The sequence below is a fragment of the Pan troglodytes genome, chromosome 6 (assembly GCF_028858775.2).
Source record: "Pan troglodytes isolate AG18354 chromosome 6, NHGRI_mPanTro3-v2.0_pri, whole genome shotgun sequence".
In the NCBI taxonomy this organism is placed as follows: domain Eukaryota; kingdom Metazoa; phylum Chordata; class Mammalia; order Primates; family Hominidae; genus Pan; species Pan troglodytes.
Genome location: NC_072404.2, coordinates 38914798 through 38929255, shown reverse-complemented (window position 1 = coordinate 38929255; position 14458 = coordinate 38914798). Strand labels below are relative to the sequence as shown.

At 43.4% G+C, this 14458-nt stretch overlaps 1 protein-coding gene across 16 annotated transcripts in view; it reads right to left on the bottom strand.

Moving 5' to 3' along the window:
- BBS9 (Bardet-Biedl syndrome 9) overlaps window positions 1-14458 on the bottom strand; it is a 797962-nt gene that overhangs the window by 741959 nt on the left and 41545 nt on the right. For 15 of the 16 annotated variants that reach the window (XM_063814159.1, XM_063814155.1, XM_054655541.2 and 12 more), the window contains 2 exons: window positions 12573-12723; window positions 9727-9791 (listed from right to left, as the gene is read on the bottom strand). In XM_063814159.1, the coding sequence (XP_063670229.1) occupies window positions 9727-9791; window positions 12573-12723 (216 nt within the window). Of the gene's footprint in view, window positions 1-9726; window positions 9792-12568; window positions 12724-14458 lie in introns of those variants that run through there. The other variant, XM_054655547.2, reaches the window with a different exon arrangement.

The following is a 14458-nucleotide window of genomic DNA, read 5'->3' as shown; positions in this document are numbered from 1 at the left end:
TAAATCTAGAAAACCCCATCGTCTCAGCCCAAAATCTCCTTAAGCTGATAAGAAAGTTTAGCAAAGTCTCAGTATACAAAATCAATGTGCAAAAATCACAAGCACTCCTATACATCAACAACAGACAAACAGAGCCAAATCATGAGTGAACTCCCATTCACAACTGTTACAAAGAGAATAAAATACCTAAGAATCCAACTTACAAGGGATGTGAAGGACCTCTTCAAGGAGAACTACAAACCACTGCTCAACGAAATAAAAGAGGACACAAACAAATGGAAGAACATTCCATGCTCATGGATAGGAAGAATCCATACAGTGAAAATGGCCATACTGCCCAAGGTAATTTATAGATTCAATGCCATTACCAATGGCATATAACCAATAACACCACACGTCTACAACCATCTGATCTTTACAAAGCTGACAAAAACAAGAAATGGGGAAAGGATACCCTATTTAATAAATGGTGCTGGGAAAACTGGCTAGCCATATGTAGAAAGCTGAAACTGGATCCCTTCCTTACACCTTATACAAAATTAATTCAAGATAGATTAAAGACTTAAATGTTAGACCTAAAACCATAAAAACCCTAGAAGAAAACCTAGGCAATATCATTCAGGACACAGGCATGGGCAAGGACTTCATGAGCAAAAAAAGAAAACTACCAGCAGCGTGAACAGGCAACCTACAGAATGGGAGAAAGTTTTTGCAATCTACCCATCTGACAAAGGGCTAATACCCAGAATCTACAAAGAACTTAAACAAATTTACAAGAAAAAAACAAACAATCCCATCAACAAGTGGGCAAAGGATATGAACACACACTTCTCAAAAGAAGACATCTATGCACCCAACAGACACATGAAAAAATGCTCATCATCACTGGTCATCAGAGAAATGCAAATCAAAACCACAATGAGATACCATCTCACATCAGTTAGAATGGCGATCATTAAAAAGTCAGGAAGCAACAGATGCTGGAGAGGATGAGGAGAAACAGGAATGCTTTCACACTGTTGGTGGGAGTGTAAACTAGTTCAACCATCGTGGAAGACAGTGTGGCAATTCCTCAAGGATCTGTAACTAGAAATACCATTTAACCCAGCAATCCCATTACTGGGTATACACCCAAAGGATTATAAATCATGCTACTATAAAGACACATGTATACGTATGTTTTTTATGGCACTATTCACAATAGCAAAGACTTGGAACCAACCCAAATGTCCATCAATGATAGACTGGATTAAGAAAATGTAGCACATATACACCATGGAATACTATGCAGCCATAAAAAAGGATGAGTTCATGTCCTTTGCAGGGACATGGATGAAGCTGGAAACCATCATTCTGAGCAAACGATCACAAGGACAGAAAACCAAACACTGCATGTTCTCACTCATAGGTAGGAACTGAACAATGAGAACACTTGGACACAGGGTGGGGAACATCACATAACAGGGCCTGTCGTGGGATGGGGTACAGGGGGAGGGATAGCATTAGAAGAAATACCTAATGTAAATGACGAGTTAATGGTGGCAGCAAACCGACATGGCACAAGTATACCTATGTAACTAACCTGCACGTTGTACATGTACCCTAGAACTTAAAGTATAATAAAAAAAAAAAAAAAAGTATTAATTAGTGTGGTGACTGTTCCATGTTGCTAAAAGAGTTTACAACCAATGTTTGCTTTTCAAACCCATATTCCTGGAAAGACAACCAAAATTTCAGGTACATTTCTGCTAGCTGATGAGCCATTTAAACATTTATAGAAAGATTTCATTCAATTGTCATTTTCTTTTTTTTTTTTTTTTTATTGATCATTCTTGGGTGTTTCTCGCAGAGGGGGATCTGGCAGGGTCACAGGACAATAGTGGAGGGAAAGTCAGCAGATAAACAAGTGAACAAAGGTCTCTGATTTTCCTAGGCAGAGGACCCTGCGGCCTTCCGCAGTGTTTGTATCCCTGGGTACTTGAGATTAGGGAGTGGTGATGACTCTTAACGAGCATGCTGCCTTCAAGCATCTGTTTAACAAAGCACATCTTGCACCACCCTTAATCCATTCAACCCTGAGTGGACACAGCACATGTTTTAGAGAGCACAGGGTTGGGGGCAAGGTCACAGATCAACATGAGCCCAAGGCAGAAGAATTTTTCTTAGTACAGAACAAAATGAAAAGTCTACCATGTCTACCTCTTTCTACACAGACACGGCAACCATCCGATTTCTCAATCTTTTTGCCACCTTTCCCCCTTCTTTCTATTCCACAAAACCGCCATTGTCATCATGGCCCGTTCTCAATGAGCTGTTGGGTACACCTCCCAGACGGGGTGGTGGCCGGGCAGAGGGGCTCCTCACTTCCCAGTAGGGGCGGCCGGGCAGAGGCACCCCTCAACTCCCAGACGAGGCGGCTGGCCGGGCGGGGGGCTGACCCCCCCACCTCCCTCCTGGACAGGACGGCTGGCCGGGTGGGGGGCTGACCCCCCCACCTCCCTCCCGGACAGGGCGGCTGGCCGGGCGGGGGGCTGACCCCCCCCACCTCCCTCCCGGATGGGGCAGCTGGCCGGGCGGGGGGCTGACCCCCCACCTCCCTCCCAGACAGGGCGGCTGGCCGGGCAGAGGGGCTCCTCACTTCCCAGTAGGGGCGGCCGGGCAGAGGCGCCCCTCACCTCCCGGACGGGGTGGCTGGCCGGGTGGGGGGCTGAGCCCCCCACCTCCCTCCCGGACGGGGCAGCTGGCCGGGCGGGGGGCTGACCCACCCACCTCCCTCCCGGATGGGGCGGCTGGCCGGGCAGAGGGGCTCCTCACTTCCCAGTAGGGGCGGCCGGGCAGAGGCGCCCCTCACCTCCCAGACGGGGCAGCTGGCCGGGCGGGGGGCTGAGCCCCCCACCTCCCTCCCGGACGGGGCGGCTGGCCGGGCAGGGGGGCTGACCCCCCCCACCTCCCTCCCGGCCGGGGCGGCTGGCCGGGCAGAGGGGATCCTCACTTCCCAGTAGGGGCGGCCGGGCAGAGGCGCCCCTCACCTCCCGGACGGGGTGGCTGGCCGGGTAGGGGGCTGAGCCCCCCACCTCCCTCCCAGACGGGGCGGCTGGCCGGGCGGGGGGCTGACCCCCCACCTCCCTCCCAGATGGGGCGGCTGGCCGGGCAGAGGGGCTCCTCACTTCCCAGTAGGGGCGGCCGGGCAGAGGCGCCCCTCACCTCCCGGACGGGGTGGCTGGCCGGGTGGGGGGCTGAGCCCCCCACCTCCCTCCCGGACGGGGCGGCTGGCCGGGCAGAGGGGCTCCTCACTTCCCAGTAGGGGCGGCCGGGCAGAGGCGCCCCTCACCTCCCGGATGGGGCGGCTGGCCGGGCGGGGGGCTGACCCCCCCACCTCCCTCCCAGACGGGGCGGCTGGCCAGGCGGGGGGCTGACCCCCCCACCTCCCTCCTGGACGTGGTGGCTGCCGGGCGGAGACGCTCCTCACTTCCCAGACGGGGTGGCAGCCGGGCGGTGGGGCTCCTCACTTCTCAGACGGGGCGGTTGCCAGGCGGAAGGTCTCCTCACTTCTCAGACGGGGCGGCCGGGCAGAGACGCTCCTCACCTCCCAGACGGGGTCGCGGCCTGGCCGAGGCGCTCCTCACATCCCAGACGGGGCAGCGGGGCAGTGGCACTCCCCACATCTCAGACGATGGGCGGCCGGGCAGAGACGCTCCTCACTTCCTAGATGGGATGGCAGCCGGGGAGAGGCACTCCTCACTTCCCAGGTGGGATGGCGGCTGGGCAGAGACGCTCCTCACTTTCCAGACTAGGCAGCCAGGCAGAGGGGCTCCTCACATCCCAGACGATGGGCGGCCGGGCAGAGACGCTCCTCACTTCCCAGACGGGGTGGCGGCCGGGAAGAGGCTGCAATCTCCGCACTTTGGGGGGCCAAGGCAGGGGCTGGGAGGTGGAGGCCGTAGCGAGCCGAGATCACGCCACTGCACTCCAGCCTGGGCACCATTGAGCACTGAGTTAACGAGACTCCGTCTGCAATCCCGGCCCCTCGGGAGGCCGAGGCTGGCGGATCACTCGCGGCTAGGAGCTGGAGACCAGTCCGGCCAACACAGTGAAACCCACCAAAAAAACACGAAAACCAGTCAGGCGTGGCGGCGTGAGTGCAATCACAGGCACTCGGCAGGCTGGGGCAGGAGAATCAGGCAGGGAGGCTGCAGCGAGCCGAGATGGCAGCAGTACAGTCCAGCTTTGGCCCGGCATGAGAGGGAGACCGTGGAAAGGAGAGGGAGAGGGAGATGGGAGATGGGAGATGGGAGACGGGAGACGGGAGAGGGAGAGGGAGAGGGAGACGGGAGAGGGAGACGGGAGAGGGAGACGGGAGAGGGAGACGGGAGAGGGAGACGGGAGAGGGAGACGGGAGAGGGAGACGGGAGAGGGAGACGGGAGACGGGAGACGGGAGACGGGAGAGGGAGACGGGTCAATTGTCATTTTCAATGCATGTCTTCTGGTTGTATAAAAGCTTTCCCATGCAAGAGGGCTGATGTTATAACATTAGCTCTATTTGTCAAAGTATATTTCCACCTGGTGAAGAAAGCTTTTCACAGTCTGCTGACTGAGGACAATCAACCCCTTCAAAATCTAGAACACAAAGATTGAATCTTCTGAGAATACCAGAGAAAGACTGCCCTTGCCATCTACATTGCAGCAACACTTTGGGACCTTGAAATTTTGAGTTAATAATCTCACAACTCAAAAGGGCCCCTCCACTCTTGGAACTGTACACCCATTGGCAACCTTAAAGTAAAGCTAAACAGGAAAGTTTCTCCCCAGAAGAAGATGGCATCCATGATATAGACAGCTTTTTCTCAAGATCACAGATCAAGACTTCTCTGCTATCAGGAGACTCTTACCTATTTTTTCTTGCTTATGCTTCCATGAACAATAGAAGTGAAAAGAGGGTCTATTGTGTGCATTCATAGAGTATACTTTAATTTGTGAAGGATTTTGCAGCCAGCCTTATACATGGAATATCTTATGCCTCAATAGATAAAAGACGAAGGCCCAATGCAGGTGAGAAATTTTAATGACACATTTGTTGCCTCATAATCAGTTAGAAACAGGACATTGGTCCACTCCTCTTAACCTACATCATAGGTTAAAGAGAACATTTCCAAGAAGTCTTCATTCTTCTAAATAGACATCATTTGTTAGGTCTCCTTTTCCATGGTTTGAAGTAAATGAGGCAATAATTAGAAATGTATCCCTCATGATAGGCTTTATAGAAGATTCTACCCTAAAGGCTATGGTCACACAACAGACTTTATATTCTCTTATGAAAGTTATGCTAAATAATAGAACTGCTCTAGATTACTTACTGGCTAAACAGCAATATCTGTGCACTTGCTGGCACTTCTTGTTGGCCATGGAGAAATGCATCACATTGAGCATTATAGAGATTCAGTTACAGGGGACTAACGAAGAGACTGCTTATTTAAAACGAACAGACTCTTTATCTAGCTCATTCTTTGATCTATTTAATTTTAGTTGGTTTGGTTCATGGGGACCCTGGCTAAGAAGCATGCTCCAAACTCTTGGTATTATCCTCCTGATAGTCAAAATAGTAATCTCCCTAGTGTGCTATATTCTCTCAAAAGTTTTAAATGTTTGCATGCAGCCATCTCTAGAGTGCCACATGATCTCTCTTCAACTAGAAGGACAAGAGCTTAAAAAGATGTGTGACCATGAGGGCACTGTAACCTATGAATGACATCCTGAGACCAGAAACCCAAAATTGATGTTAAAAGAGAGTGGAACTAAGGCCCTAAGTTTTGGTCACACTCTCACCTATGTGAGAACCTGACTAAAAGGGGGAAGTTTTAAAATAAAATTATGGAAGGCCATTGTTTTGGACTGAACTCATGTACTAGGTCCCAACAGACAAGACCAAGCCAAAATGAAGTCACTCATGTTAAATGTGACATAATCAAACTAAGATCTTAAGGAAACACATAGCTCCTAGAACAGACCAGGTTTTGTTTTTCTCCTCTAAACAGGACATTCCAGCATGAGGAAGTACCCTCTACTCTAACCTTTACAAAAAATAAACTAAATTCCTTGTTCCTACCTTACAAAATCCACTGTTCTGCTATTTCTCAGTGGGTTTTGAGATGAAATAAGCACATTTACAATGGTGATAGTGACATCAATGACTAGTTGTGGTCAATCTCTCAAAATTGAGAGGATGACCAAAAGAGGAAAATTGTTAAATCAAGTTTAGCCTAAAGCTGCCTCCTTACATCTTTTAAGTTCAGCCTAAAGGTTTCTCTGTACATAGTGAACTATAACCTAAATGGAGGTGGAAATAGACTGTAACCTACTCTTGTGCCAATCACTGAGTTTTGGCCAATCAAAGGAGGCCAGTTGTTCAAACTATGTTCAAATAAGGTAAACCTCAAGCTGTAACCAACCTGACCGTTTCTGTACCTCATTCTATTTTCTGTACATCTCTTTCCTTTTTCTGTCTGTCACTTTCCTTTTTCTGTCTATAAATCGTCTTTTACCATGTGGCTGTGCTGGAGTCTCTCTCAGCCTACTCTGGCTCAAGAGACTGCCCAATTCACAAATCATTCTTTGCTCAATTAAACTCTGTTAAATTTCATTTGACTAAGGTTTTTCTTTTAACAACATCTACAACCAGATCAATCCCTCTGAATAAGAAAAGCACCTATACATGCCTGCTAGCCAAAATGCAAGCAGGAACATTAGGAACTCATGTCAATGAACACAGGTGTCAGCAGCCAATATTTAAACTTGGCATGAAACGACACTAGGCTTTGTGTAAAAACTCCAAATGCACTGATACATCTTAAATGTCAGGTAATAGCACTTTAAAATTTAATAATGCAACTATGGAGAAAAAGACAATTTTCCTTAGATAACTACCTTGGAATAAAAGAAGTATTTGGGAATCTAATATTTCTGACCATTTTCTCCCTAAAAAAGCATCAGTGACATAATATTAAAATTATTTACATAGGTTTTGCCCTGGGATATATGGACTGAATATAGCATATATGATTACAGTCTACATACATTATAAAGTTTCATCAATTAGAAAATACATGAATATTCAAACATTTATGCAACAGGCCTTACTTAAACAAGATCTGATTTAAACCAAAAAATTCTCTGGAAAATCAAAGGTCACTTTGACAACAGTTTTCGGTGCAATTTTAGGTAACTGCTGAGCAATCTAAGGATGTTGAACTCAAAGCCATTACAGATTAAGTAAATCAGATTACGTAAGACTGTCAAAAGTAAAGAACCACATCTTTTTTGCCCTCCTCATGGAAACCATTAAAATTCTATAAATATGTCAGATGTTTAGTAAATGCTTCTTGAGAAGTACACATTTTTTGGAAAATAATATTTAAAACAACATAATCAGTATGGCTTACACTCACACATCTGTAACCATTTATTCAGAAACTGAAGCCCATCAGAAAGAAATCTGAGATGCCATGTGATGCTTTCTCTTTACCAGAGTATGATAAGATAGGCCAACTTCAGGTCAGCAAGACCCTGTTTTTTCTCTATATTAAGCATACATTTGATGACACATAACCCATGAAAAAGAAGTTAGCAAAATAGCCTCTGACTATTAAGGGTTGTTAGGTATGTCCAGGAGACTGACCTTAGAAGGGCTCCTCTAGTTTGAAAATATTTGAGAAGGGAGCAGTTGAAGAAAAGGATGTCAAGTTCAGCTCACACGTTTGCCTGCTGACACTAGTGGTTTCACTTAAATTAGAAAATGTTTGTGCTTCCCCTGTTACAGTAAAAGCTAGGTAAAAGTTCAATCTGGAACTTCAAGAAACATATTCAAGAGAACAAAAACATTCCCATGCTTCTCAATTTAAGCCAAGCCAGGAAAAATATACAAATTGTCAGCCCACATCACAAGAGGCTGAAGAAATGAAAGACAGAAGGGAAGTGAGGTGGGGCCTAAGAGAATGTAGTTTGGACAACTTCTAGTCCCCAGAGAATACAAAGCTTTTAAATGAACACAAAGAATAAAAGAGCTATAAAATCACCATTCCCATAGCAAATAACTTTCATTTTCAACACTTACTTGAAGGATATCAATATGCCATAAACAAATTGTCACCTAATATGCCAGTTTCTTTCAGTACGTTTTTCTGATAAGTACACATTTTATCCCTTGTCTGTGCTCTAAGCCCCAGTGGAACTCCAGAGGCATCTGTCTTTTTGGCCTATAGTTCGAGCAGGACCAGGGAAGGCCTAGTGTCTACTCGAATTTCTAGCTTCTAAGATACCCTCCTCTCTGCCCTGCTTAGAGCCCCCATGGAGCTTCAGAAGGAACTAATTGCCAAAGAAGTATTCTGGGTAACTATAACTGTAGGCAAGTTCTCCTCCATGGCTTGTGTAACCCACTTAGTAAAATAACAGGCTTACGGTCAAAAACAGAAGAACAACTAGATCCATGCAATAAAGTAGCCTATATCGTATGATAATACCTTCTCCATTTACTCTGGCATACTAAATAAATGCCCTGACACTAGGAGGAGCAACATGAAACCATGTCCTTTACCATAAAATCAATGAGAGCACACTTTATCAGGCCTCTGACATAAACAGAGTGGGAAATAAAATGATAGTGGTAACAGAGAAGGGGACGAAAACAGAACATGGTGAAGAGTAATAAAGAAAGCCACTGTCAATTGCCTCAGCACTACCCAGAAATTTGTTCATTCATTCATTCAACAAGTATTTACTGGATGTCTACCATATACCATGCCAGGTTACCAAGCCTGCCTTGGAAATCTAAAAGATCTTCACCCTGAAAAGAGACTGCCTAAGAATATCCAACTCAGTCAGTAAATATGCATCATTACTCAAATTGAAAGCAAAATACAAAGAAAGCCCAAATCAAGAGAATAAGTCTGAGAAATCCAAATCCTAGAAGGTAACATTTACAGCAAGCTCCAAAGGAGAGGATCTCTGGTAAAAGGAACAGCCTCACAGACACTTAGTTTTCTCATACCCATAAAAAAAATGCCCCCAACACTGACACCCATTAAAATAACTCTCAACTTGAACTAAACTTATCTAATAATTGAAATAAAAATTTTTAAGTTATATCTTACATTTAATAAAGGCCAAAATAAAATATAATAAAAACCAAACCACATACTATAATTTTAATAAAAACCAAACTGCATACTATACTTGTACCCACAGAACCATGTCAGAGAATGAAACCTGATGAAGCCTGACTGAGTGAAGACAACCAAAAACCAAGAAATTGGAACGGTAAAGAGAAAATACTTGAGATTCACCAAAGAAAATGTACTTCAAACCACTATGACTTAGCATCTAATCAATTTTGTTATTGAAGAACATTTCTTAAGACTCAAGTGTCTTAAGTACCCAGAATTGGCCTCTATTAGTCACAGGCAATCCTGGAAACAATTCTGGAGAGGCAGGTGATTAAGAGGAATCCTCTGCTAGAAAGATACATATACACAGAAATAGTAGACCATGAAAATGTAATAGCCTAAGTATCTGAAAGAATAAATGAAAAATGGGAAAATGTTAACCAAGACAAGAAAACATTCAACTAAATGTTTTGTGTTCTCTACCAAGTCAGCACTAGGGAATATCTATTCTCATATAACATTAAGCCCAATTTGTAATATAAATTCTACATTGGTAAAAATATTTCTTACCTGAGACAGAGTAGACACAAAGTTTTCTAGAATGTAACACAGCCAAATGCAGCATTTCAGTACCTCTGAAAAACAGAGAAAGTTTTTAAAGTTTTCCAATATTAGTTTTAGACGTAACCAAAAAGTTGTAAAATAATTTCAAAAAGATCTCATAACCACAGCCACTGTGAGTAAACAAAACAATTCATTAGATAAAATTCTAAACTGAAAAATAAATATAACAATAAACAGCCAATGTGACAACCCCAGAGGCTCAAGTACTCTGCCTCAAGGCACTGCCTTCAGATTGAAGCCAACAGAGCTTCCAAGAAAAAGTCAGATCTGAGGTCCTTCCCTAAGTGCTATTTCTTTCAATAAAGAAATCCAAGTTCTAGTCCTGGCTTTCTGACTAATTCACCCGTGACTTTGGGCAAGTCACTAAAATCTCCCTGAGCCTATTTCTCATGAAAAATAAGAGGTTCAATGAAATGAAATAAAATAATGTGAAAGCATCTTGTAAAGGTTAAAACATCACAAAACACCAATCATTATTACAAGTAGCATATATCACTTCCATATCTGAAATTTTATTACAAGTATTGAAAATATTTCTGTTTGGACTAAATCTCAAATAGAAATAAACTACCAATATCACCACAACAATTCCCAGCCTATCTCAAGTGGTTTCCAGAAACTAGCATGGCACAGTCTAGAGATCCTAAATTCAGTTTTCAAGGATCAAGCCACGGGTTGTTAATGAGTAAAGAGTGTAAATGGCTGTGATTAACTGGAGACTGAACCAGACTAAAGGAGGTGGCTATTACTTGGTTCTGGGCTTGGGGCCAGAGCCCCACATTTTTCAAGAAAAGCCAGAAAGCATTGGGTTTTATGTGAAATCTCTTGGTTCTTAAATGTTGACAGCTCTTTTAAACTTAAAATACTGAGCAGGCGGCCAGGTGTAATGGCCTGTAATCCAGCACTTTGGGAGGCTGAGGTGGGAGGGGGCGGTGGATCTCCTGAGATCAGAAGTTCGAGACCAGCCTGGCCAACATGGTGAAACCCTGTCTCTACTAAAAATACAAAAATTAGCCAGGCATGGTGGCACGTGCCTGTAGTCCCAGCTACTTGGGAGGCTGAGGCAGGAGAATTGCTTGAATCTGGGAGGCGGAGGTTGCAGCAAGCTGAGATCACGCCATTGCACTCCAGTCTGGGCGACGAGAGTGAAACTCCGCCTCAAAATAAAACAAAATAAAATACTGAACAGGCTCACATGTACAAGCAGGCCTCCAGTGTACAACCCCTGTTTAGAACAGACTCTGTTCTAAACTGCAAGGACTATAATTGAAGTCTGCAGACCTAGATGGGGGTTCTGACTCTGCACCTTACTATATGTATGATCATTTAAACTTTCAGAGTGTTAGTATCTTATTTACAAATAAGAATCTTATTAGATAACATCTGCAAAACATTGTTACAATTAATATATACTCATCATTTGTTCTACTAGTAGAAAATGCAAATATACATGACTATCACATAATCAGTATCACCTTTGGAAATTCTGTATATGTACCCTGGACATTCAAAACAAGTTTTCCACCATGCTCAGGAAAAGAGCATGATGTCATAGTAAGGCCTAGTATACTATCTACTTAACAACGTTAACTTCCTCCCTTCCAATGTGAGCACATAGATGAGGGCTATACTTAAGGACTACTATACAGAATGATTATTGGCTGTGTTTCACTTTTTTAATGGTAAGGTAAAAACACTTTTTAGCAGGAAGGATGCTTTTGTCTCCTTACTTTGTAAATCCATCACACCTAATATGTCCTAGGCACATGATGGGCACCTAATCATCATCTGCTTTTAGATGGAGTAGATATTTACCAACCACTTCGGTCACAAAATCTCCGCAATCCAGCCTGTCACAAAGCATAAAAGTCTCATCTCATATCCCAGCCTAAAGTATCTAAGCTACAGCTTCCCAACAGAATAAAACATATCATTAGAAGAGGGTGAATGCTCATGAGTGGTTGTTTGGTTTTCAAGCAGGAGTTAGGGCCCTGACTAAATGGCCCCTGGGGCCAATAAATTATGATAAACAAATGTAGAATGCCAAAATCCAGAGCTTAGGTCACTTCCCAGATTTAAAAAGGCAAAAGGGAGCTCAAAAAGAGGAGGCAAACCAACTCTGGCTACTTGATAAGTGTTCATCATACTTTTAAATGATTAAGAAATACAAGCTTAATTTTAAGAAAGTTTGTGTATGAAAATAAGAGGATCAGCAATATCATCAGTAAATAAAAAGCAGACATATTACCCAAAGTTCAAACTAATAAACAGTTTTCTAAAATAAATTAGATTTAAGAATAAAGTACTTTGAAACAAAGCTCTTGTAGGGGGAAGACTTACTTTGTGGGTTGAACTGACTTCTTTCAAGAAATGATAGGGCATCTCTACCCCAAACAAGTATTCATTTTAAAACCTCAAAGCTATGAACCAAAAAGTAATGGTTATCTGCTACTTCATCTAATTATAAACGGACACCTATATAACTTTAAATAAGTAGATACTTCTTATTTATTTCTTTATTTGGTTATTTTCAAAAGCTTATCTCTTTGTTTTTAAGCTTCTGACAATGTCAGGCATCTTAAGTCTATTACTATTAAAAGGCCCTAAATTATTATATCTTAAATGTACAGTTTCCACATAAAAAGCATTCCATACATGAGAAACACCTAGGTGACAATATCCAGAAAATATATTTAATTCATGGATAGTCTTCTTTGAAGAATACACAAAAGTGACACTGTAAAGGATTGACATACTCCAAGTAAAATACCAGAATTAGTGGGCTTACTTACGAAACAAACTTTCCTACTTCCACTTGAAGTACTGGATCTCGTAGATCCACTTCTAGAAGCAAATCTTCGGCTTGAGCTCCATCTCCTGTTTTTGCAGGATGGGGGCTAAAGATCCTTAGGTATCCCATAAAGCTACCCACAATTATTTTATCTGTAGAGAATTTAAAAAAAAAAAAGATAGAGGGAGAAACAAACATTAGCAAATCTCTTAGGAAATAAGCTTTCTAATGTGTAAAAGAGAAATCTAAAAATTAAAAGAATTCAGTCTTGCTTTATACACAAAGGCCACTCTGTCAAAGAAGGTGTAATTAAAGAGTACTTATTTTAATAACACACAGCTTTCATAAATAGCTTTACATCCCTACAGTCAAATGTACTAACATATTGCATTTTTTCCTAAACCTTTTTTGGTATCAAAGTCATAATTTAACTCAATCAAAGCAAGCCCCGTTATCAAAGGACTAGTACAATGTTGTAAACTGATTCCATCATAGAGGCCAACTCTATAACTGCTTGTGGCTGTCGAAAACACTGTATTAAAAAGGATTCTGAGTCGTCACTCGATAGAGTGCCTTGATTAGCAATGTTTCATCTTAAGTACAAGCAGGGGAAATGATAGAATGGGTGTTGTAAGTTAAATTGTGTCCCCCCAAAAAAAGATATGTTAAAGTCATAACCCCAGGTACCTCTGAATGTGACCTGATTTGGAAACAGAGTCTTTGCACATGTAATCAAGTTAAAATGAGGTCCAGTTAATTAGATGTGTGATCAAACTCAATTAGTGTCCTTTAAGAGGACAGAACAGAGACATGGAGGGAATGACATGCAAAGCTGAGTGCAGTGGCATGCCCCTGTAGTCCCAGCTACTTGGGAGGCTGAGGTGGAAGGACTGCTTGAGCCAAGGAGTTCAAGGCTGCAGTGAGCTCTAATCGTGCCACTGTACTCTAGCCTGGGCGAAAGAACAAGACCTTGTCACTGGAAAAAAAAAAAAAAAAAAAAAGGCTGGGTGCAGTGGCTCATGCCTGTAATCCTAGCACTTTGGGAAGCTGAGGCAGGCAGATCACTTGAGATCAGGAGTTCGAGACCAGCCTGGCCAACATGTTGAAACCCTATCTCTACTAAAAATAGAAAAAATTAGCTAGGTGTGGTGGCGCATGCCTGTAATCCCAGCTACCCAGGAGGCTGAGGCAGGAGAATCGCTGGAATCCGGGAAGTGGAGGCTGCATTGAGCCGAGACAGTGCCACTGTACTCCAGCCTGGGTGACACAGCAAGACTCCATCTCAAGAAAAAAAAATCCTCATAATAACCCTATGAGAGAGGTATAATCCTGGGAACTTCAATACTGGAGGCTTAAAAGGTCTCTAGAGCCATGCCCATTCCTGTCCCCACTAAAGGCTTGTTCAGTTCAACTCTGCCTGCATTGGGAAAGCTATCTTACATTCATTCCAGTACCTTCTGAACTTAAAATCTATCAGTTTCCTGTCACTTGTGGCCAAAAAAAAAAGATAACTGATATAGAAATGAGCACTAGAAAATAAACTGCAGGCATGCAAACATGCAAGCATATTTGGAATTGGTTCTTCTTTTTTTTTTTTTCCTTTGAGACAGGGTCTCACTCTGTTGCCCAGGCTTGAGTACAGTGATGCAATCACAGCTTGTTGCAGCCTCAACCTCCCAGGCTCAATTGATCCTCCCACCTCAGCCTCCTGAGTGGCTGGGAATACAGGCATGTGCCTTCATGCCCAGCTAATTTTTGTATTTTTTGTAGGGATGTGGTTTTGCCATGTTGTCTGGGCTGGTCTCAAACTTCTGGACTCAAGCAATCTACCTGCCTTGGACTCCAAAGTATGGGAATTGGTTCTTGACCTGAAATGCGGTACAAAAC